Source organism: Harmonia axyridis, chromosome 4, assembly GCF_914767665.1.
Source record: "Harmonia axyridis chromosome 4, icHarAxyr1.1, whole genome shotgun sequence".
In the NCBI taxonomy this organism is placed as follows: domain Eukaryota; kingdom Metazoa; phylum Arthropoda; class Insecta; order Coleoptera; family Coccinellidae; genus Harmonia; species Harmonia axyridis.
In genome coordinates this window covers 2,856,307-2,881,931 of record NC_059504.1, presented here as the reverse complement: position 1 = coordinate 2,881,931, position 25,625 = coordinate 2,856,307, and the positions used below count along the sequence as shown (strand labels likewise).

Genomic DNA, 25,625 nt, shown 5'->3' with positions numbered 1-25,625 from the left:
GTAGCTTTTTATCTATTTTCGATTGTTTTACTGAATTTAAAATTGTTGAAAAATTGCATGTTAGATCATTCAAGAATTATATAAAAGATATAACTCAATTATGAAACAAACTTAATTTTCAGCCTTCAAAATTCATAGATCATAGTTGAATTGTGGTGCTACGAATGATTTTTATGCCAAAATCCATTGTATTATGTCATACACAAACTATTGAAAATGAAATGAAAATGAATAAAAAAGTTCCTTATCAAAGTTTTACAAAAAAAATCATTTATTTTAGTAGCTCTATCCTATTCTTTACTCTATATTGACAATCCAAATGATGAATTGCAATAGCTGTTAAATAAATATGTTAAATAATATTAAATTTATATCAAATTTCTAGCCACGATGGTTTGCAATTGGTGCATTTTATAAATTCAATTTGGCATTTGAACCAAAGTACTTCGCTAAATCTCCTTGTTCTAAAATAATTAATTTGAATAAAAAAATCATCTAGAATTCAAATTTCAATATCGTTGGGACACCAAAGATCTAATCTTTATATTGACCAGAAATTTATAAATCGATTCGAAAAAGCCAATTTCTAATATGCATTTCCTTCTTTTTATTCCCATTGTTATAAGCTCTTGTCAGCTCAATTACTTAAACCTTGTAGAAGATCTATTTCTGTTCTAACTAGATCACTTTGTACCTCAACCTCTTCAAGCAAAGCACTAGTTACTCGTCGAAGTAATACTAAGTCAGCAAATGGTAAATGTATTCTTTGAGACATATACTGCAACCATAGCATCTAAAATAAAACATAGATAATCATAAGCATATGCAATTTGAGATCTAGAAAATTTCTGATCATATAGCGATCTGAAGAGATTAGAGATTTGAATTGCTTCAAGCGTTTTCACATTCATTTAGGAACACAGTTTTATTAAGTAATAACATCAATCATGCGTCGCCTCATTAGTTGCAGATCAATTCTCCCACGAAGGTCATTACCTATATTGATTTGAAGGACCAATGCCGAAATATTATAATGTGCTTCGAAGAATCTTATTTTGTCTAACTCTTGAAGATGATTTTCACCTTGACATTTTTCATTCTGCAATAAATTCTGAATTGAAAAAGAAAGATACATACTATTTGACAACAATTCATATTCGAAAATTAATTCAAAATGACATCAGATAATACTAATGGAAATAAGATTTTACTATTTCCACTTCAGTAACACATAGGTAGTCAAAATTGGAAAGAACACTAGTTATTTGAAGGTGAGGAGTATCCAGGAAAAGAATCTTCTCACAGATCTCTTCTGAGAATATTTTTTTTCATCGGCAAAGTATTCTGCGAAAACAAATCAGTTGAAAAAATATTTCCTGATCGATATCAGAGATGGCAATAGAACTAATCATAATTCAGGGTAATCCAATATACCTACTGTCTCATTTCCTTGAGCCTAAAGGCAAAATGCAGATTCTGGTCAGATAATTACAGATGAGAAGACTATTAATAGGTTCAGTTTCAAAAGTATTATCTATAACAGCTATTTGATATTACTTCAGTGAAGACGAGAATATATTGATCTTGAAATTTACGATCATCACAAGGTCGCCTTAGTCCTTTCCTCAACAAGATTCCAAGATGAGTAGACATCGTTAGGGAAATTCCTCAAAAGGTGAAATATATAGTTTCTGCGAATTACAAATAAAATGTCCTTCAATAAGTTCCGGGTTTATCTGAAAAAACACATTTTTTTCTAGAAATTCGACTTTATTCCTCAACAGAATTATACATGTATCAGGTGTCACAAATTCAACTGTTTTCAAGCTTTGAGAGAAAATTGGAAAATTAAATGAAAATTTCTCATAACTTCTTCATTACTGATGTTATGAACATAAAACTAAAATCTAGAGACATTTTTTCAATATAGGTGACAACATTTGTTTTTTGTTACATTCAGTTTCGAAATTATGATATATAAATTCCTCACCAAACTATAAAAGTCATCAGAACTTGCAGTTTTACAGTTTTTACACAGCAAATCTATCTATGATAATCTGTGAACAAAGGATAATCAAAATATTCGGTGGCCACCAAGATCACCGGATTTAACACGGATTTTTTCTTCTGGTCACATTTAAAGAACCATATTTATCAATTCGAAAATGTTGAAAAAATTTAACAGTGTTAAATCCGGAGATTTTGGTAGCTAATGAATATTTTAATTACCTGAAATTAACAGATTATCATAGATAGGCACCAGTTGATTTGTCGTGTGAAACTGAAACTTTTGACGATGTTTAATAAGTTTAATGAGAAAAGTATATACATAATACATATCATGTTTTTTGAAAGGGGAAAAATTTATGTTATTTGTTATAAACACAAGCTTCAAAACTGATTGCAATAAAAAACGAATGATTACACCATTGGATTCTACTGAAAAAAGTGCCTGAAGAATAATTTTGTTTCATTTTCATGACACCAGTAACGAAGGAGTTTTTTTTTTCATTTCTCACCATTTTCAATTTTCTCTCTAGTTTGGAAACAAATGAACTTATTATTTCTCTCATAAATCGATCCCGAAATTGTGCTATTCTGTAGACTCCAATGCCGCATGAATGGCGAGCGCCCAAAAGCTCCTGACTTCACATCAGTGCTCTTCGATTGTATTTTAAATGACAAATTATTTATTGATACTATGTATGTCATTCTCTAAAAGTAATGAACATAGATAGAGGGAGCATATGTCATTTTCAGTAAGCAAATTTTGTCCCCAACATGAACTATCAAATTTGACATGAAGCGCGCGGAAATGAAAACATATCAGTGATACGATAATTCACTCAATTCGTGAGTTTCTCCACAAAGAACGCACTTCTTATATCCGTAGTGAATCAATGTTTCATATTAACTCAAAATATATTGTAATAAATACCAAAATACATCAGAAATTCAGAAAACAAACTTCAAGCGCGCCAAACGACGTGAAACAACCGATGTCACTAGGAGAGCAAAAGTTGTCAAACCTTGGATTTCAGCAGGTAGATACAGAAAATAATAAATATTCTGCTCATTATAAATTCGACAATTAGGAAAAATACCGGATTCTAAATATTCAATTTGCATATTTAATCGGGAATCACTCAAATAAATATATTTCATTCAATATAATATACATTCATAACGATATAGTAAAATTGTGGATTTGAAAATATATCACAATCCGACAACGTAATCTAACCATGTTGGGGACATGTAAAAATTGCGTATACTCCCTCTATCTATGTTTATTACTCTATGGTCAATCTTATAGTTTGACATTCTGTAATAGTATATTCTAAAACAAGTTGCAGAATGGGCTCCTATTCCAACACGAATGCGAAATTCAAAAACGAGCGACGAAGGAGCGAGTTTTGGAACGCATGAGTGTAGGAATTGCCTTCTGCAACGAGTATTAGACGATATTTTCTCTATTTCAGTCAAGTTTTGCGAAATATTGTCGAAATTCAATGAAAAATTCAGATTATATATCCTAGTGACTTTTGTATTGTATCTTGGCAGTTGGTGTGACTGTTACGAAAATTGACAGATTACGGAATTTGAATATGAATCGTATGTTTCGAATTTAGACATAATTTACAATAACACATTAAATTCGTGAATTATGTCTGACGAAATCGATTGAACACTACCAGAATTATGAGAATTTGCGAATATGTAGCGAATCATTTCTCTATATCCCCAAATTATATTATATTGACAATTATTGACGTTTGTTGAAATTTGATAGGAATGGAAGTCAGCATAGACAACCACAAAACGAAAAATATATCTGAAAACGATGCTGTAATGAGTTCATTACAGCACTGTTTTTTAGAACTGTAATGAACTCATTACGATACAGAAATAGAGAAATATAATTCTTGCTTTCATAATTATGACATTTGAATAGTTGGAAGGTTGAGTGAAATTTATTGTTTCGATACAAAAACGTACGCATCTCGTACATGTTGGGAAATTTCATTCAATTAGCACCTTCATTCATCATCTTACTGGATTATCAAGCACAAAAAGTACCTAACTCCAAACGAAATATCTATGTCGTGCTTGATGAAAAAGCAACATGAATTATCGTGTTATGTAAGTTGAATAATTATAAACAATAAAGTCTCGGATTACTATTGGGCATTAATTTCGCACGTTGATCGAAATGCGGAAACGTGTGCTTATTCCTTAATATTCCATAATCAATGAATTAGCTGTACTAGGTTACGGTGGAAAATGGGTCGAATATAGGTGAAATGTCAGAAAACGTTGCACTGATAATAGAACTCATCTTCTCTACGATGTTGTGAATTGTTTATATGAGAGTTGTTTTACATCCATACAACATGGCATAATAGAGGATTCGTGATTGATCATCAGGAGCATCGAAAATTACACTGTTATATCACTGCAATACAGGTGTCCTACTATGGAACCAACAATTCAAAAATTTATAAAAGGTGTTTTTTTTAGAACTATAGAACTTTAAATTGCAATAAAACAACGATGGATTATTCGATTGACATGAATTTTATTTATCCGCAAGATAATCTTGTGGCATTACATTTTAAATATGATTTCTGGCATATGACCGCCACGGCTCGCTCGGATGTAGTCCAATCTGGACGTTCAATTTTCGATGACTTTATCCAACATTTGTGGCCGTATATCGGTAATAACACGGCGAATGTTGTCTTCCAAATGGTCAAGGGTATGTGGCTTATCCGCATAGACCAATGACTTCACATAGCCCCACAGAAAGTAGTCTAGCGGTGTTAAATCACAAGATCTTGGAGGCCAATTCACAGGTCAAAAACGTGAAATTAGCCGGTCACCAAACGTGTCTTTCAATAAATCGATTGTGGCACGAGCTGTGTGGTGCGCCGTCTTGTTGGAACCACAGCTCCTGGACATCATAGTTGTTGAATTCAGGAATGAAAAAGTTAGTAACCATGGCTCTATACCGATCACCATTGACTGTAACGTTGTGGCTATCATCGTTTTGGAAGAAGTAAGGACCAATGATTCCACCAGCCCATAAAGCGTACCAAACAGTCAGTTTTTCTGGATGTAACGGTGTTTCGACATACACTTGAGGATTATCCTCACTCCAAATGCGGCAGTTTTGTTTGTTGAAGTAGCCATTCAACCAGAAGTGCGCTTCATCGCTAAACAAAATAAAATGGACGTAGTGCGCGATACGTATTCCGCACAGAACCATTATTTTCGAAATGAAATTGCACTATTTGCAAGCGTTGTTCAGGCGTGAGTCTATTCATGATGAATTGCCAAAACAAACTGAGAATAAATCACTTGACAGCTGTTAAATCGGTCGCCATCTTGAACAGTAATGCCAACTTAAAGTTATATACCTCGAAAAAAACACCCGTTATTATACAGAGTGAGTCAATAGTCAATAAATCGGTCGATAACTTTCGGAAATTTTGGGCTAGGAGAATGATTCAAATTTGGAGGGAATCGGCAGCACTCAAGGCATAAGCTCTACAGCTGGTATAAGAGTGGTGAAACAAGATAACACTGTGTTTTTTAAATGAGAATGCTCAATTTTTATATCACAGTCTGAATCTCCATGATATTCTGATTTCGAAATACCCCAATTGTCATCATTTTGAAGAAGACTTAAAAACTTTTGGAGAAATCCAAAAAAAAAATCGACTTTGTTCCATGGATTTCTCGGGAAGTTTTTAAATCATCTTCAAATTTATGGACCATTTATCGACAGGTGGTCCAAAAGATACTGCAACTTCTAAAAATGCCCTTATGTCAATAAATTCATTAATTCAAATGGCATATTCTGATTTTTTTTGCCTGTCGGGTACCCTAATGAGTAGTCTTTATTTTTGTTGAGACAGATTGTGCCTAAAATGAATAATTCTAATAATTAATGATAAGCCAAATCAAAGACATAATCAGAATATTTGCAAACATTAATTTCGACAAAATGAAATGAACAGAAACTTAGTCTCCCACCTTACTCACTTACACAACTGAACCTTCATGAATTTCATTGCAAAGCTTAGAGAAAAATTCAGTGATCTAGAAAGATGATGAACTTCTTTCTTCGAATTCAATAAATTCCCCCAACCAAATCTTTTACTCAGGCAGTGTAAATTGATTAAAATGAAAGTAGAATAAGAAAACAATATAAGGGTTTCACTACGCTATCTTTCCAAGAATTTTTGTCAATTCAATCCCTATGTTAGGTCTCCATAAGACCTAAAATAGTTATCTTTCAAGTTGAAGATGTGGCTTGACAACTTTATGCTTTCGCATACCATGTTGATGAGAATTAATGCTGTTTGTTTTTTTTTTAGATACTCCTCCTAGTGGCAGTATGTGGTCTAGTGAATTGTCGACCACAAGATTTCAATTCAAACTTCCGATTGGCCAACCCAATTTATATCACGAGCTATATTTATGATCTGCTACCTGATCAAAGCTACTTCTACTCGTAAGTATGAAAGCTTATTAGTAAGTTGTTTCATATAATTTCTGAATCAATCTTAGTTAGCTCACACACCGGAGAAATGTGCAACCAGAAATAGACAATGTGCAACAGGCAATGAGTACATTTCAAGCTATTTAGCTTGCCAAAGCAATAAAATATCACTAGTTCGAAATAGTGATAATGTTGTGGAAGTAATTGCAAGGATATAGGAAACGAAGACGATAATAGATTCATTCATCCTTTCAAGTGCTCAAGAATCATGGAGCTCACGAATTTGAGGCTCATTCCACCCAGCTCTAGAACTGCTATCGGATGAGTCCAGATTCAACAATACTGGAGATGTTTGGTCCTTATAATACCAAACAAGATCATTATTATCAATTTTATCCACTGAATTGGGGTCGATGCGAATATGTTAGCCTTCCTACGACCAAATTGATCTTTTGTTCTTAACCCTACCTATTCTTACAAACCTAGGGAGGCTGTCGATACGGTTAACGAAACCGACGACATTCTTAGGAGCATTGTCCATTACGTCGTTAGTATCCAGAATTGACTTTTCCATGTGAGTGGTTCTTAGACCAGTCAGCCCTGGACATTTGCACACTATGTGTTCGGTTGTTTCTATCTCCTTTCCACAGAGCCTGCAGATCTCATCAGGTGACTTACACATGTGGTACAAAAGATATTTGCACTGACAGTGTTCTGTCAGCAGTCTCAACATTACCCTAAGTTCAGATCGTGGTAGCTTCAAGAGCTTCCTAGTATAGTTTGGTAAATGCACCACATATTTCTTTGCCTGTGCAAGATCCGAAGTGTCCTCCAGAGGGTTTTTCTATTGTTCCACTGCTATTGTTGGACTCCTGTGTCATATTGGTCTTTTACAAGCCCACACAAGGCTCTGGATCAACAGGTGTTAACCTTGATGCCCTTTTCGCAACTTTCTCGGCTTTTTTGTTCCTTTCGATTCCACAAAGTTCCTGTAGCCATAGTAGAGCTACTTTATTCCTTATGGCACTTGCTTTATGGTGGTACAGCTCTTCCATATCAGTAGAGACCCCTAGCTATATGATTCTAGTGATCTCAGAGTGGCCTGGCTCTTCGTAGTGATGTAGATACGCGCCCTTTTGAGGTACTCTTGGGCGCAAGTATAGACAGCTAGTTGCTCGTTTTGTAAGATAGAGGTCACGTCTTACTTCTCAGGGATCTATAGATCTTCGTTTTAGGCACATATACACCAATACCTGTGCCTCTTTTTGATTTTGATTCATCGGTTTACCATATGCAGGACTTTTGTCCAAGCTATTCACGAAGTTTATTGAACTGAGACGGTCATCAATGACCATTTCGAAGAGTACTTCGATATCGAAGATAGTTGGCATCACATCCGCATTCACTTAGCAAGTATTTTGCTGTCTCAGTTGGCTTCTTACCAGAAGCAATTTATCTCCTCAGTACTAATTCGATCAAAATTTTCAGGTACGAACAAAATGATGAACAGAAAAAATTCGAGAGGGGTTTCATCAGACAAGGACCGACTCCTGAAGAGGATATCAACACTGTGGAAGGTTCCTATTCTTACGTTGGTCCTGATGGTCAAAATTACAATGTGACGTACACCGCTGATGAAAATGGTTTCCAACCTTCTGGTGATCACCTTCCCCCGTCTGCTGGAGTGAAACCTAAACTTGGAATTTCCTCAGCAGCTCTAGCTTCTTTGTCTGGTTGATCGACTAAGAGACTAACTTATACAAAGATTGTGTACATACTAAAGAGAATTGTTATTTTAGTTATAAAATAAGTATAATGACAAATACGAGTAGTAAATTAAGTTTTCAGTTTCTTCGTTGATAAATCAGGAATATCATTTAAAGCCTATTTCAAAATACAAAAGGCCAAGCATTATTGCCCTCATCAGGCACTTGAAGAGGAGAACCCTCTCAAAAATACTCATCATCTAAATACATTCGAATTAGGAATATCGAATATTGAGATCATTTTGAGATATACCTCAAATTTGTTTTTCTCGTTAATAATAGATTTTTCTATATGATGCATATTGAACTGTTTCAGTAGTTACCACTTGGTAGTTTACCATGACTTAACACAAGTTTTATACTTTCTATATTTTCACTATCAAAAATTGGACAAATCAACAATATGAGGTTTTTGTTTCGAATATTCTAATTTCGAACTTATTTCAAGTTCATCTTCAGACACTCAAGGTGAATAGTAAAAACCTGGGAATATCAGTGATTTTTGAAATACTCAAATAAATATAGTATCAACTATCAAGAATTAGTATTTCATGATAAATACAAAAAAAAATCATATTATTGGATTTTATATATTTGGGTTATATAAATACATAGTATTCACTAATACACATATGATGATATTAATCGTTTATTCTCAAGACAACTCTAGTAAGTCTAAACTCTATCTCAAAAGCAAGTACAATTCACAAGGCACAACGGGAGGACCTGACCGAAGCCAGGTTAGAAGAGACTGTCACTCTAAAGTCTTATGCCTGACGTTCGCTCTCGACCATCGAAGGTTCATTCTTGTTTTCTCTCTCGATGGCCCTTGATGGCCTCGCCACGCGCAGACTCGTAGCGCCACCGCACGACATGCAATAACACTATCAAGTGTAGGGTTGGTTGTCTCTCTCGTAATCTGTTCGGATGAAGTAATATTCTAACACTCCCTCCCTTCATCATCGAACTACAACCAGCATTCTCCACTCCAAGTCTAATCTATAAACAGAACTCAATTAGTTTATACTCTAGTCCCTAGAAATACTCTGAAAACAAAAATTCAATGAGTTAGTATTAAATCATTAGTTTTTGAGTTAATCTCTTATGACCGTCTGATGGTAAAGGTTTTATCATTAAGTCATCCACATTCTCCTTGGTTTGAATCCATCTCACTGTGATTCTCTTTACTTCAACACATTGTTTTATGAAATCACCCTGTGTTTCAGCCATATGTCTTCTAAGTCCAGATTTCTCTCTATGTATTAGGTCGTCATCTAAACGATCATCAAATACCTTTAGTTTGTGATCACCATCTCTCTTGGTGCAGTCTCCAGCGGATTTGTTATCACACCAGACTGTTATAGGAAACATCAGTTTTCCTATCACAAATCTAAGTACCTTGTCAAGAGTTATTAATTCTTGATAGGCATTATTCATGGCTAGGTATTCGGCTCTACAAGTGGACAATGTGACATAGGTTTGATTATGGCTTCTCCAAGCTATTACATCTTCAAACAATCTAATAACATACCTTTCAGTTGATGACAAGTCGGTATGGTCTCTAAATGTTGCATCGGTAAATGCCTCTTAGTATTCAGTTTGAGCGGTGAATTTAAGACTTAAATTCACAGTACCTTTCATATACCTGACGATTCTCTTTACACCTTTCCAATCAGCTTCGGTCGGCTTCATTTGTTTTCTCGTTAACTAGTTAACAGCAAACGTAGTGTCTACCATTTGATGGATACATTAAGCTACCAATCGCTTCTCTATAAGGAACTCTTTTCATCTCTATAAGGAACTCTTTTCATCTCTAGTTTATCTGAGTCATCTTGTAACTTCTCCGATTGATTTCTCTTAATCCTATTTTCAATCTGTCTGGTTACCATAGGAGTATTTTGAGCATTGCAGTCATTCATATTTAATCTATCTAATATATTCATGGTATAATTTGATTGATTTGTTTTATATACCTCTCTTCTCGGTTTCTCTTTATATTTATATCATTTCTCCTCCATGTATATAAACAAGTCCATGTATATCATTCTCTGAACCAAGTTTCTGGATCTCTTCAGTGAATCTCTTATTACATCTCTTTGGACTTATCTTCAGTCCATATAGGGCTGTCTGGAGTTTATATACATAAGATCGTTTGATCTCATTGTCAATGTCTACTCCATCAAGGATCTTCATATAGATCTCCTCTATAGTGCCATTTAAAAAGGCAGGTTTTTACTTCTGATTGACAAGCATGTAAATCATACTTATTTATTATTGCAAATGTAGCTCTAATTACAGGAAGTCTAATGTCATAAATATATTTGACCTTAAAGCCTCGTATGACTAATCTTACTTTGTATCGTATAAGACCATTTGCCTCTAATTTTCTCTCGAATACCATTTCGAGTCTATAATGTTTGCCTGTTTTACAGATATTTGAAGATACTCTTTATCTACCAATATCCAAACCTTATTTTGTATCATGGAATCAATTTCTTCTTTTATAGCTTTCTTCCATAAGTGGCCTTCTCTAGAATTTATAGCTTCCTTGAATTTAATCGGTTCTCGATTTAATGAAGAAATAAGACAAAACCTCATATCTTCTTCTCTATCGGTTTTCTCATATTTACCTAAAATAATAATATTAATAGCTGATCTTTATTGATAATGAATTATCCAAAGGCAATCGACCGAGGTCGTTCAGCCCAATTTCTAAAATATTATTCTCTGAGTAATTAAGAAACCTTGCATAGCTTACGTCCTTTACGATTTTCTTTAAGTGTAGCAGGGTATTGGCCTTTTGATCGGCAGTTCCCTTATTTTGGCTCTTTCGAGTTTTTCATCCAATCCCAGTCGATTATATTTTCCTGGGTCTGTAATTTTTCTTTATTGTCATCAAGTTGTTTATTTCTATAAACGTCTTTGTAGGCAAGTTTCTTGTTAAATCTCACATGTTGAGATTCAAAGGACTTTTTCGAGCTTGAATGCAACATCAAGTATCCACGGTATAACTCACTGGGACAGCTTTCAGGATTCTCCAAATTTCAAGCTGGGTTTTGGAATCTTAATGTATGCGAACATCGCAATACATAATAATACTTACAAATACATCCAATACATCCACATCTCTCAATTTGATCAAAGTGGCATTTTGCATTTGGTGCAAACTTTGTCAATGGTGTTTGATATCTGATAGACTTGTGTGTTCTGTTGTACACATCTATGGATGCATCAACACCAATCTCCCACATACTCTTAGGTAGTCTGGAATCAAACATGTATGTACAAACCTTCTTTTGGATCGTCAAGTTAAACCTCTCCGCTCTCTCGTTCTCTATATTTTCTCTACTCAGTACTTCTGGGAATTTCCTTTCGGTAAATCTGTACCTTGATCTGACCTGATATAATATACCTTCTCATTTTTCTCCAACAAGTTTCTTGTTGATATTAAGAATTTCTTTAATGCTTCAGCCAACTCAATCTCTGTTTTAATGAATATGCTTTAGCAAGTCTCCAATAGTCTTCTATGTAGACATTAATGAATCTTTACTGACCTGGATGAGATGGTGGTTTAATAAGTTCCATCGTGTCAGTGTGTGTCAACTTGTTGTTTCTCAGCTCTCATTCTGTCTCTTTAAAATGTAATTTTTCCATTGTCGATATGATACATACTTCACGTTCTAAGTTTTGGAGTGATTCCAAGTTATCGATCTAAATTACCTCTCTACTGATATGACTGCAATCCCAATTTTTCTTGTTGCTCAAATTGTGTTTCATCTGTTTTGTCAGTTGAAACTTGTGAACTTTCTCTTTAGTTGAAACGATGAGATTATATTACTTCTCCCTCCCAATCGCAGATTCTGGTTCTCCCTCCGAACCTAATAACTCGTTATTGGAATGTGTCTGCGATTGCAAGCTCATCTCATCTTCTTCGCTTATCGTTGCTCGACTCTCTAAAACAATCTCATATCTTATTGTAAACACTTAGGATTTGGAATTGTCCTCTAAAACAATTTCATTATTAACCTCATTATAAACTCTTAGGACCTGTTCTCTAAAACAAATTCATTATTAATCTTATTGTAAACACTTAGGACTTGGACATCTAAGTAAATATTGAACCCAGAGTCTGCGAGTTTACGTAAGGGAAGTAAATTCTCAGAAATCTCTTTCTCTGCAAATACGTTTTGCAATTTCTTAGTATTCTCATTTCTAGAATCTGAATATAAGATTAACTCACCCTTACTATCGATTACAATGACTGCTATCTCGTTTTATTCGCTCTCTATACTCATATTTTGACATCTCTCAAAGTTTCTCAAGTCAGACAATCATTTACGATATGGTCTGTTGCTACAGAATCTGCAAAGAAGTTAATGATTGAATCAAGTTTACCTGTTTTAGTTTCTCTATGCTTTATACTTCCAACCCTTCTTGCCTTGGAGCGACCCTCTTTGTTGAATCTCTTACTCTCTCTCATTCTTCTCTGGTCTACGTGGCTTCGTTCTTAGTGTTGAAACTTGGCTTGTTCAACCTACCTCTACTCGATCCTTTAAATTTAACGTTTCGTTCGTGCCACCATTGTTAATGCAATCCTCTCACTCGATTGTCCCACAATCGAAACAGAATCACTTACTTACTCTGTTGCCTCAAATTGCAATCAGTTGACCAGTGTCTCTCTTTGTTACAACGGAAGCATTTTAATTCAAGTACCCGTTGAACTTTTGGAATCTCCTCTTCAATTTCAGACCTTTTCTTAACCTCTAATCTCTCTGATCTCGTCTAAATTACCTTCTTGGTTTGGGGTCTGTCTCCTGGTCAGATCTGTATCTCGTGACTCGGATATGCCTGGTAATGCCGCCTGATAAAGTGCAGATCTTATCTTTTTGAGCAGTTAGCTCAATCACACCTCGAAAGCTTCATACTCTCATACTATCGAGTCGAATCTTTCACAGAAATCATCGACCGATTCGTGTTTCTCCATTTTAGTGGAGTACGAGTGAGCTCTTACCTGAAGTGTGTGTGTCGCATTTGACTTGCACTTCCTGGAGAACCTCAAACCTCTACTTACTTCAACAGGGTCTTAGGATATTGAAAGTTTTCTTTTAAGTAATTCTCCTCAATTATGTTTATGATAATATCTCATACTCAATTACTTCTCTTGGATTTGTTAGCCTCTGAAAAAGTTTGGTTACTCGTACTTGGCTCTATGACGTCCAACAAATCGTTTGTCAAAAAGCTCTGATCATAGACTGTCCATCCAGATCTTAAAATTTGAATTCTGCTCTGCAACATAGATTAATTTTAAATACCTGGGTTTTCTAGTACTCTAGAGTTTTAACCCCAAAAATTATTCTCTCAATTCTAATCACCTCTGTGAAATGAATTAATTTTTATTAAATACAGCTGGGTTTTCTCAAACTCTCAAATCTCTAAGATTTAATCTCAAAAATATTCTCATTACCTCTGTAACATGAATAATTTTTATATACCTGGGTTTTCTCGTATTCTAGAATTTAACCCCAAAAATTATTCTCTCAATTCTAATCACCTCTGTGAAATGAATTAATTTTTATTAAATACAGCTGGGTTTTCTCAAACTCTTAAATCTCTAAGATTTAATCTCAAAAATATTCTCATTACCTCTGTAACATGAATAATTTTTATATACCTGGGTTTTCTCATACTCTTATATTCTCATAACTCTACTCTCTCTATTGTACTCTCTCCATTGTCGACAATTTCTCCTCTCTCAGATCTCTAATTTCTCAAAAGGGGGTTTTGTGTAATGACTCTAAAATTTCTCTAGCATCTCTCATCTACGTATCACTCGTTGATACTTTTCTAGTCAGCTAAGATCAAGGAAATGGGCAATTATTAATTGCATGAAAGACTTACATTGGTTTTGACAATTCTCTCTTTCCTCGTAATGCATGAAACCTATATCTTCTGCACTTACGGAAATGGTGGAATCGCTATGATAATCCACCAATGGTTTTCCTTGATTTCCTTTGGCTGCCATCTATTTCAGGATTTATGAAACAAAATATTTATATTATGTATTTTAAGATTTTTGTGCATTATATGCTCTCTTATTACATCTACTACCAGGTATAAGATATAAAATTTTGTTTCGTGCTTCTGAATTGCCTCAGACGCACAGCAATCTGATACAATCCGAAACAGGGTTATTTAAGTTTTCAAACATCACCACCTCATATTTGTAAACCTTACTACAAAAGCGGTATCACGCACTGCAATGAAAACCTGTTGAGTTAGGTATGGCCATTTTACAAATACGGGATGAATACTTGAATCCTATAATATCCCTAGCTTACAAACAAACAACACAGCACAGCAAGCATTGTATGAAAGAAGCCCTGAAATAATAGTTATCACTAATCTTACCATACTGCAGTTTTTGTAGTTTAGTGAAATAAATAATTCCCCAAATTTTTCATCAATATATATAGTCTCAAAATATCTCCATCTCTGGATTATGTTTATGGAATGTGAAACATCCAATTTTACATGCTCCAAGCAATGTATGTAGAATCTTCAAATCTACATACTCCAATACTCTAGGTGTGGTATGTAAATTTTATAAAATTATCCAATCTCAATGTTTTTCTCGTTGTTTACACAACATATTTTCAGAATAAGTGTTTACATTGTCGCGCAGTTTAAAGCGTGCACTGAGCCTATAACCTATTGGATTTTATATATTTGGGTTATATAAATACATAGTATTCACTAATACACATATGATGATATTAATCGTTTATTCTCAAGACAACTCTAGTAAGTCTAAACTCTATCTCAAAAGCAAGTACAATTCACAAGGCACAACGGGAGGACCTGACCGAAGCCAGGTTAGAAGAGACTGTCACTCTAAAGTCTTATGCCTGACGTTCGCTCTCGACCATCGAAGGTTCATTCTTGTTTTCTCTCTCGATGGCCCTTGATGGCCTCGCCACGCGCAGACTCGTAGCGCCACCGCACGACATGCAATAACACTATCAAGTGTAGGGTTGGTTGTCTCTCTCGTAATCTGTTCGGATGAAGTAATATTCTAACACATATAAATTTTATAATTTATTATGACAGTAACAATGTTTAATCAGAATTCAATAAATATCTCGTGATAACCTCAGCAATATTCGTTTTTTTGTATTATAATTTCATATCATTGGAACCTATTGTTCGAATCGAAAAATTAATTGATATCTGATTTTTATCATCTTTGAAGTACCTATTGAATTTTCAAAGGTATCTTTTAAATTTTTCGTCCAACCTATTTCTTTTCGTTCATGTAAAACAAAGTATTTTAAAATTCACCAATGCATTTAGAAAAAAGAATATTATTGAGTATTTCCATAATATTTGTGCTTTTTGAAAAGATATTCCATTGAATAGACTTCTTACCATTCACTGAGATGTTTTATGTGTTGCGTGCCTCAGCATCGTACGGCTGAAATTTTATATGTTATCGAATGAATTATAATAATCAAAATATGGTTCACAATTTTCAGTACACATTTTGGAAGATTCAAGATGTAGAAATGATTTATCTTTTCGGTAGGTCATTGCTATGCTTCATTTAAACTTAATAGCAATAAAAAAACAGATAATTTGTATAAATAATTTATTACCAAATATATTGATTTGAAAAAATTCCCATTTTCCCTATAAATATCACAATTCTGGAATATGTTTCAAGCATTTGTTTCAATTTTTGGTAAGTGATTTCCACTTGCTCTATAACCATTTTCATCAGCTATGTAGTTTATCGTATAGGTATTTCCATCTGTACCAATGAAAGTATAAGACCCTTCAACGACAATACTCTCATCTTTACCTCCTGGGTTTTTCAATTCTGCTTTTTCTTGCCTCTGAGAACCATCACTGGTTTTGAATCTACCAAATGAAATGGTTGTTAAATGTTTGGAAAAGTCAACAATTCATCCTAAATATTTCATTTCGTTAGAGGTTTAGTAGCCTTAAATATCCATCTATGTATACCCCATCAAATAGAGTATAATAAAATACATTCAATGGAATTCTAGTGAGATTTTGTAAAACAAAAAAGTTTACGCTTATAAAAGCTTCAAGATCAAAAAATTGTACTCACGCAAAATTATAAGTGCCCTGTCCTATGCTATTTTCATGTTCCAAGATAGTCGCTTGTCGAGAATTTTCATAATTTTTGTTTGTTGCACACCTCACATAAACTACTAAACAAATCACAAGCAAAATAGTCTGAAAAAAATAAGAAATTAACACCTGAATAGTAACTGATTTTACATCACCTTACAATTTTCATTTTTAGATATATTTTCCGCGTCTGATTCACAACCACTTCTCTTACAATGTGACTTACTACCCCACATATTAGCCTATATATGGCTGTAAAATTTATCTTCAAAATCTACCACATACCTCCACCATTGTTAAGTTGTCGATTCCATAAAAGAGAAGATTTCCCTCGATAAGACTCTTTGGATAGATTGTTATCCTACGAATCCGAATTTCAAGAGAACAATTCTGAAATGTTGCGTTACTTACTTGTTTTACACCTTCGATTGTCATATTTCCATAATAATGAGGTATAATTAGTGCAAATGGAACATATTTTCATCACCCAATGAATGGAATGTGGAGGTGCTTATGAATATTTTCTGAAATCTAAAAAAACATTCTAGGTAATAGGTATTCATTATCTCCTTCTGTAGTTCCAAAAACCGAAAATATTTTCGATATGTGAAGTGACATTTTGCAATATTTGAGTCTTCTGCAGTAATATATTGTTCACAGATTTGTTATCTAGATATTTTATGAATTTTTGAATTTCTTTTTCATTATATTTATCGACATGATAGGTGTGATCAAAGAATTAAGAATATCAACAAACTTATCAACTGTAAGAAGTGTTTTTCATAGAATGTAGGTAGGTAAAAAGAAATGGTGAATAAAGTTTTGGAATGAATTATTGACAATTTTTTCATTTCAATAATTTGAATTGGTTTAGAAATTGGGACATTTAATGCTCTTCGCACATCCATTGCAATGTGTTTCTTACAACGACACAAACCCCAAACAAAGATATTTTCAACAATTTCGTTGACAGAATGCCAAGACCTCCAAAATATTGTGGCACTTGGCTTCAGAGTCCAAAAACCAGGCTCACACCACTCTTTAGCCTCTTGTTTTGATTTATGATCATGGTGATATATCTAAGTGTAATCCATAGTGGTGAATCGAAGCACAAAATCCACTTTATCCTTTCGAAAACGCTCTAAATGTTGCTGAGAAAGACGTATTCGAATGTGTTTTTGGTCCATTGTTTCTGAATCCCAAATCTTCAGTCAAAATATTGCTTACACTCCCCAATGAGATGACTAGGGGTTCTACTAAATCTCTTTCAATTGCTCGATGATTTTCCAATCTGATATCCTGTTTTTTCAAGATTTCTGGTGTTATTGCTGTTTTTGGACGTCCTTGACGTTGATCGTCTTTAAGGCTTGTACGACCACGTTTAAATTCAGCAAACCATCTTTCTAGTGTTCAAATTGAAAGCAGAAAGTCCTTATGCACTTTCAACATTCGTTCATAAATTTCTTTCGCTTTTAATAAACCATCCAAATATACGAATTCAATCTCTGGACGATACTGGATTTTTCCATTTTGAAAAAATATTTCAATAAGGTGCCTGCTATTTCGTTTGTTTGTCATAATGGGTTGAGTTATGCGGTACTGTTGATCCTTAATAAGGGTGAAACCGGTATATCGCTACTCTCCCTTGATGACATGCATTCTCCTTGGTTTACTTTTGATTATGATTCCTATGAAATAGCGTGAAAATCTTCTGTTTGACAATGGTTATGTTGATGGAATTTTTGTTGATACATTAACCAGATCTCGTATGATATTTCATACTTGGAAATCGTACTTCTTTTTCTTTCATTTTGTATTTTCTTCATTCATTACCAAGTGCAGTTGTTAGCCAATTTTATATTATTTATTGAAAAATATATTGAGACGTCGATACTAAATGGCTTGTAAATAAAGAATGGATTGGCATAGTGAAATGAAACTTCACACACGTTTATATGAGGATTGAGCCAACATAACAAACAAAAAAATTAGGCTAATACCAAAACTGATTGCAGTATGACAAACTTGAAAATCCAAGTCCACCTGTGTTTCCCATATCATCCAACCTCTATATCATGTGCAGCCGGGCCAGCCTGTATATTGGTAGCCCAGCATCCTTGCCTAGTTCACTAACCTTTTCTCTCGAGAAACAATGAAATCATCTGTCTGGTAGTGAAAACCCACTATCCCAATTTCACCGTCAACGGCACGAATAAATTCAAAGAAAGTGAAAGTGCAAGTAAAGTCGGTAAAGGTCATCAGACACTCATGACTATGTTCTCATCTCGAGGTGTCTGCTGCGCCTTTTTTTCTGGAAGAATTGAGAAAAGTGCTTATCGGAATCGGTCGATTCGCTGTCGTTTTCAGATCGTGGGAATAACGGTGTTGGGAAACGAATTAGCTATTGGCCTAAAAATGGCACGAAATTGGGATAAAATCACGTTTAAAACCATGATTCATTTTTCGATGAAAGTGTATTAGGCCAATTGAAAAGTCCCGGGTTTGATGCACAGATGGCGGTGCTAGTATTAAATCCATATGATTGTTAGTTAGTACCAACCTTCAAACGATACGTGTCAAAATTTTACAGCAGTCCGACTATAAGTTTGTGAGATATTGCGTTGTGAGTGTAGCCACTTTTGTTATTTGAAAAAAGATGGAAAATAAAGAATTTCGTGTGCTGATAAAATATTGCCTTTTGGAGGGAAAAAATACAGTTGGAGCAAAATATTGGCTTGATGAAGAGTGTCCGGGGTCTGCACCAGGAAAATCAACCATCATTGATTGGTATGCTATCTTTGAACGTGGTGAAATGAGCGCCGAAGATGGCGAACGCAGTGAACGCCCAAAAGAGGCTGTAACCGACGAAAAAATCAAAAAAGTTCACAAAATAATTTTCAATGACCGTAAAGTGAAGTTGTTCGAGATAGCAGACATTGTGAAGATATCATCTGAACGTGTACATCATATCATTCACGTATATTTGTACATGAGAAAGTTGTGTGCAAAATGGGTGCCGCGTGAGCTCACAATCGATCAAAAGCAACAACGTGTTAATGATTCTGGACAGTGTTTGAAGCTGTTTAAGTGCGATAAATCTGAATTTTTGAGTCGATATGAGACAATGGATGGAACATGGCTCCATCATTTCACTCCGGAGTCCAATCGACAGTCAGCTGAGTGGACTGCACACGATGAACCGAATCCAAAGCGAGGAAAAACACAACAGTCAGCTGGCATGGTTATGGCATCAGTATTCTGGAATGCGCAAGGTATAATATTCATTGATTACCTCCACCACGGCCAGATCGTCAACAGTGATTATTATATAGTGTTATTGGATCGTTTGAAGGATGAAATCGTTTAAAAACGGCTCCATTTGAAGAAAAGAAAGGTGCTGTTCCATCAAGACAATGCGCCGTGTCAGAAATCAATGAAAACAATGGCAAAATGGCATGAATTGGACTTCGAATTGCTTCTGCATCCACCGTATTCGCCAGATCTGGCCCCCAGCGACTTTTTCCTGTTCTCAGACCTCAAAAGAATGCCCGCTGGAAAGAAATTTAGGACCAATGAAGAAGTCATCGCTGATACTGAGGCCTTTTTAGATGCGAGAGACAAATCGTACTACAAAAATGGTATCGAAAAGTTGGAAGATCGCTATAATCGCTGTATCGCCCTCGAAGGCAACTATGTTGAATACTGAAATCGAATTTTGCCAAAAAAATGTGTTTTAATATGGTAGACCGGGGACTTTTCAATTGGCCTGTTGTTAATAAAAACTGAGCAAGATTTGCTAATTCCGAGTATTTCCTAGAGGTTAATACATTTCGATCAGATTATAATGTTTTTTTGATAGGAAACAATCAGTTTAAATCTATGCACAATGATTCCCCAATATTTGGGCCTGCAGTGATCCTGGCATACCTGAGGATTCGAAAACTCATTCATCTAAATGAATTGTATAAATAAATATTAAAAACCAATCGTATAAAAATATAATTTATTCATCAGTCGGTAAACATGAACATAATAACACTTATGGATTAAAATACTGATTACAACAATAACGCAAAATATATACATAAAATATCAGTTACGTCATATCTCTTACGAAAATTGAAAAAAGCATATTTAGTATCCAGCTTGGTGATATTGTTGAACTTGATATTCCTGATGGGGCTGCTGATACTGTGGCTGCTGGTACTGTTGTTCTCTCAGTTGTTTATGGATCTGTTCCTGAATTTGTTTCTGATATTCCTTCTGAATCAATTCTTGTTGTGGTTGTTCATATTCAACGGCTTGTTGCTCTGGTTGCTGATATTGATATTCTTCCTGCGATTGAGGTTCTTTTTGGGCAATTGAATGATGAACCTGTTGCAGATGCTGTTCTTGCTGTTCTTCATGGGCATTCTGTTCTAATGACTTCAATATGGCTTCTGGAATTGGTGGAGGAGTTGGTAGATGAGCTCCTTGTGGACGGAAGCCTTTCTCATCGGCGATGTAGGTCAGAGAAATTGGTTTACCGTGCTCATCATGGTAGGTTATGGTTCCTTGTTGTACTACCACTTCGTGTTTTTCATCTCCCTTATTTTTTATATAACCTGATTCTTCTGCGTGGATTCCATTGGCAGTTTCGTAGCTGCAAGAGAAGATGATTAATCATTGATAAACGAAAAATTGATTTATTTCATTATAAAGTGTGTTTTTTTTTTAGAGCTATAGAACTTCAAATTGTAATTAAACAACGATGGATTAATCGATTCACATGAATTTTATTTATCCGCAAGATAATCTTGTGCCATTACATTTCAAATATGATTTCTGGCATATGACCGCCACGGCTGGCTCGGATGTAGTCCAATCTGGACGTCCAATTTGCGATGACTTTTTCAACATTTGTGGCCGTATATCGGCAATAACACGGCGAATGTTGTCTTCCAAATGGTCAAGGGTTTGTGGCTTATCCGCATTGACCAATGACTTTACATAGCCCCACAGAAAGTAGTCTAGCGGTGTTAAATCACAAGATCTTGGAGGCCAATTCACAGGTCCAAAACGTGAAATTAGGCGGTCACCAAACGTGTCTTTCAATAAATCGATTGTGGCACGAGCTGTGTGACATGTTGCGCCGTCTTGTTGGAACTACAGCTCTTGGACATCATGGTTGTTCAATTCAGGAATAAAAATGTTAGTAATCATGGCTCTATACCGATCACCATTGACTGTAACGTTCTGGTCATCATCGTTTTTGAAGAAGTACAGACCAATGATTCCACCAGTCCATAATGCGCACCAAACAGTCAGTTTTTCTGGATGTAAGTGTTTCGACCTACACTTGAGGATTAGCTTCACTCCAAATGCGGCAGTTTTGTTTGTTGACGTAGCCATTCAAGTGCGCTTCATCGCTAAACAAAATAAAATGAACGTAGTGCGCGATACATATTCCGCACACAACCATTATTTTCGAAATAAAATTGTATTATTCGCAAGCGTTGTTCAGTGAGTGTCTACTCATGATGAATTGCCAAACTAAATTGGGAATAATTCACTTGACAGCTGTTAAATCGGTCGCCATCTCGAACAGTAATGCCAACTTAAAGTTATATACCTCGAAAAAAAACACTCGTTAGATAGAGAAAATAATAAATATTCTGCTTTTCATTCTCATTCAAGAAACAGGGTGATATCGTATTTCACCACTTTCAAACTAGCCTGTATTAGACTCAAAAATAATTTAAGCTTATGCGCTGAGTACTGTCGATTCCGTCAACATTTTAAATATTCTCCTAGACCAAAATTTACAAGAGTTATCGACCGATAGAGCATTATTGACTCACCCTATATATAAAATATATGTAATACCTATTTCTAATTGAATATTCTCAATTGCATTGCCTCTTGCACACTTCCTTATTTGGATCATTCAAATTAGATACGTTTGTTCGTCATAAAACGGAGATAAATATACACATATTTGTCCATTTGATGAGAAGAAAGCGATTCAAAGCAGATATCTCTTCAAATTCGGATAAATTCACTACAACTTTATAGCAGTTGCTTTCACACCAGCATCTGTTGACTAGATTTTCTGCGTTTCAATTGCTGGTTTCATATGACACAGAAAGTGAATACTTATTTCGCCAATTTCTAGTCTAATCAAAACCAGATGGTCAAGAGATAAGAGCGAAATTACTTCAGTTCAAAACATTTGAAATTCCAATTTGAATCATTTGCAAAATGAGAAAACATGACAATTACCTGAATTGATAGCCCTCTTTGCTCTTTTCGAAGCTCTGTTTCAAAATAGGAATTGGTGCCTTTTTGTGTGCTGCTGCTGGGTCTTCTACTTCTCTGTATGCATACTGAGGTATGGATATAGCTTCAATTGCCACAATCAGACAAACACAGATCTGTAAAGTGTAAGATTGAAATTATACGAAATGTGTGCTAGCAATTATAATAAACAAACCAATTATAAACTTGGATTAAAAGCAATATCATAGTTACTCAATTCAAAATGAGAGTATGCCTTATTAACGATATTCATTATTCTTGTTCTTCTTCATGCACAACCGTGCATGTAAGAGAAGCATCGTAATTTGTTACATGTGATAGAAATCGAGATGATGTACAGGTATCTGAGATGTTACAAAATATGAATGAATCCATTTGCGTAGAAGTATTATGAGAGGTCATCGATTATGATATGCTATCATAAAACGAGAAAGGTTTTATGTTCTTAGAAATATTCATTGATGATATTTTACTATCCTATTCATTTGTCAATTGATGTGGGTATTGAAGAAAAGTTTGAATGTAATAAAATATTTATTTCATATACACTGCGCAAAAGAATAAACGCACATTATGGAAATCTCAATTTTATTCTACAACTGAAGGTGTTCTCAATGATAATCAGCAGGAATAAAAAAAGATGAGATTATCAGATTTTGAATGTATTGGCTCCATTCTGAAATCAGTTGTTTTCGATCAATTCTAGTGATCAATAGTTTTTATTTCGTTTGATTTTATACACTCGATCGCTATGCAACGCGAAACACGCAATTTGACCCAAGAGGAATGTGCCCAAGCGGTAGTTTTGCGAGAAGAAGGGTGCACATACACAAGAATTGCAAAAAGGTTTGGAGTTTCCCATACAAGTGTGTCCAGAATGTTGCAGCGATTCAGGGAGACAGGTATGAATGTCCGAAGACCAGGACAGGGTAGACCACGGGTAACAACTGCCATTCAAGAACGTTACTTAAGAGTTTCTTCGTTGAGACAACGGTTTGAAACCGCTCGCCTCCTTCAAAATCAGCTTGAGCAAACTCATGGGGTGCAAATTAGCACTCAGACAATAAGAAATCGCCTCAGAGAATATGATTTAAGGCCTCGTGTCGCGGCAAGAGGCCCTGCTCTTACCCCAGCCCATCGAAGGGCGCGTTTGGATTTTGCGAGAGAGCATATCCATTGGGAAGAGAGCATTTCAAGATACAATAAGACTTAGAGGAAGAAACTTCAAGGACCCCTGATTTTTTTTTCGAAATATTAAGGTATCAGAAAGCAGACTGTAGATATCTTGATTCTTTTTCGAGTGACAGGGCATTTCTGTCTGAAATACCGTTTCAAAAATTTGGATTTATCTTGGTTTCCGTTAGAGATATTTGAAATAATCTGAAACGTTTTTTGTTTTCTGCAATTTTGATGGTTCATATAATACTCATCGAAGTAATCAATTGCCGTTTTAGACATATAGATAAAATTTTGTGTTTCGTAAATGGAACACCCCATATTTATCAACGCAGTTTTCAAGCCAGCCGCAGATCTGTCGAAAATATTCATATATAAGGTGACCCATAAAAAAATTGAATTGGAAAACTCAAAATCTTTGAAACGGATGACATTTCTGCTTTTCGAAAAATCTGCGGATGAAAAAAACTTTGTTGAAAAATAGAGGGTGTCCCATTTGAAGAAACTGAATTTTTCGAATATCTCGAACAGAAATCAAGATATAGCGAAATTTCTGGAACGGTAATTTTCAAGAAACGCCCTGTTACTCGTGAATGAATGAAGATATCCATGATCTGCTCTCTGATATATCATTAATTCGAAAAAAGAGATCAGGGGGTCCTTCAAGATCTTTTCTCTAAGTCTTATAGTTCTAGAGATGCTTTCAGTCAGCATCGCATTTGGATCCAATCAACAATTAATTAATGTTTCAAATATCATAATTATTATGTATATCAAATTTTCGAGAAATGATTTTGTTTTTATTTTGCATCCTCACATTTTACCAGAATTAATAGATCTTGTTTTCGAGTTCAAGGTTGAAGAGCAACCGAATTTTGTAACAAATAACATCCCATAGTTCCCGAGAAAAATTTTTCTTCTTGTTCACATCCCAAAAATTTAAGGAAAATTTCAGAGGGTGTCGAAATGATTTCCCCGATAGATTCCAAAAGTTTATTTTGGCAAAAATAAATTGAAAAGAATCGCGATGAAGTAGTGTAATATTAATTTGAATGAAATCAATTCAGAAATTATGTTCATTGACTTGGGGAGCTTGTAGAGAAAAAAAAATTAAATTTCGAGTTTTGGACAATCTTCTCAATGTACCGGAACCGGAACACAACACCAAAAAATCACTTAAACCAAAACACTTTCCGCATTCACATTTTATTACCACAACACGCTATTGGGAGGAAGTAGAAATTTCTTCACTTACATAAAATTTAGACAAATCCATTCTAGACGTTATTTGTACAAAGCTCGAACTCAGTATGACAGACTGAAGAAAATTTTTCTCCTTTTATACAGTGAGAAGAAAGATACCGTATGAAGTTTCTCGCATTTTTAACAATGAACCATATGGTTAGTTACCATAAGATTCTCCAAGTCTGTACGCTTTTCACTTCCTTTAATTATGAACTAATTCGACTAAAAATTAATTAATTTTAAGAGTAATCTTGAATATTTATTTCCGCTCATCGAGAAATATTTAAAAGTGAACTGGGTGTAGCTAAGAGAAATTTTTAAACAATCGGATTAGATAATTATGTGGTCCAATTAATCCTAAATACGAATTTATTCTGACATAATGTGATTGGTGATGTTCATACATAATTTTGAATATTTGAGAGATTAGTGAAAGGGGATCATCAGATTGATTTGCAGATAACACTGTTGAATTCATT

General features: G+C 34.8%; 3 protein-coding genes and 1 long non-coding RNA gene across 6 annotated transcripts in view; 1 reads left to right on the top strand and 3 right to left on the bottom strand.

Annotated features, from left to right (window-relative positions):
- Nucleotides 1-8,358, top strand: part of LOC123679095 (cuticle protein CP14.6-like) — a 33,954-nt gene extending 25,596 nt beyond the window's left edge. For both annotated transcript variants that reach the window (XM_045616468.1, XM_045616469.1), the window contains exons 3-4: nucleotides 6,384-6,520; nucleotides 7,997-8,358. In XM_045616468.1, the coding sequence (XP_045472424.1) occupies nucleotides 6,384-6,520; nucleotides 7,997-8,246 (387 nt within the window). In that variant the 3' untranslated portion in view covers nucleotides 8,247-8,358. The remainder of the gene's footprint in view (nucleotides 1-6,383; nucleotides 6,521-7,996) is intronic.
- Nucleotides 8,359-10,510: 2,152 nt separating this feature from the next.
- On the bottom strand, nucleotides 10,511-11,641 carry LOC123679094. Its single transcript, XR_006747348.1, has 2 exons — nucleotides 11,033-11,641; nucleotides 10,511-10,904 (listed from the first exon to the last, which is right to left on the bottom strand). It is a non-coding gene; the product is annotated as an uncharacterized LOC123679094 (long non-coding RNA).
- Nucleotides 11,642-15,956: 4,315 nt separating this feature from the next.
- LOC123679093 (endocuticle structural glycoprotein SgAbd-5-like) lies at nucleotides 15,957-17,124 on the bottom strand. 2 transcript variants are annotated; one of them, XM_045616466.1, is made up of 4 exons: nucleotides 16,840-17,124; nucleotides 16,589-16,789; nucleotides 16,406-16,533; nucleotides 15,957-16,191 (listed from the first exon to the last, which is right to left on the bottom strand). In XM_045616466.1, exons 2-4 carry the CDS (start codon nucleotides 16,595-16,597, stop codon nucleotides 15,990-15,992), a joined length of 339 nt encoding a protein of 112 aa, XP_045472422.1. In that variant the 5' UTR covers nucleotides 16,598-16,789; nucleotides 16,840-17,124; the 3' UTR covers nucleotides 15,957-15,989. The 2 variants fall into 2 exon arrangements, with proteins under 2 accessions (XP_045472422.1, XP_045472423.1); XM_045616467.1 differs by having other exon boundaries at nucleotides 16,589-17,124.
- Nucleotides 17,125-20,417: 3,293 nt separating this feature from the next.
- Nucleotides 20,418-25,259, bottom strand: LOC123679086 (endocuticle structural glycoprotein SgAbd-8-like). The gene is made up of 3 exons (XM_045616459.1): nucleotides 25,157-25,259; nucleotides 22,690-22,841; nucleotides 20,418-21,070 (listed from the first exon to the last, which is right to left on the bottom strand). The coding sequence occupies exons 1-3, from the start codon at nucleotides 25,175-25,177 to the stop codon at nucleotides 20,563-20,565; spliced, it is 681 nt and encodes a 226-aa protein (XP_045472415.1). The 5' UTR covers nucleotides 25,178-25,259; the 3' UTR covers nucleotides 20,418-20,562.
- Between the last annotated feature and the right edge of the window lie 366 nt (nucleotides 25,260-25,625).

Coding starts and splice junctions, on each gene's coding strand:
- LOC123679086 (XM_045616459.1), bottom strand. CDS start 25,177: ATGGATTTGTCTAAATTTTAT. Junction 22,842..25,156: donor TGGATTTGTCTAAATTTTAT/GTAAGTGAAGAA, acceptor TACACTTTACAG/ATCTGTGTTTGTCTGATTGT. Junction 21,071..22,689: donor AAAGAGGGCTATCAATTCAG/GTAATTGTCATG, acceptor CTTCTCTTGCAG/CTACGAAACTGCCAATGGAA.
- LOC123679093 (XM_045616467.1), bottom strand. Junction 16,192..16,405: donor CAGGGCACTTATAATTTTGC/GTGAGTACAATT, acceptor TTCATTTGGTAG/ATTCAAAACCAGTGATGGTT.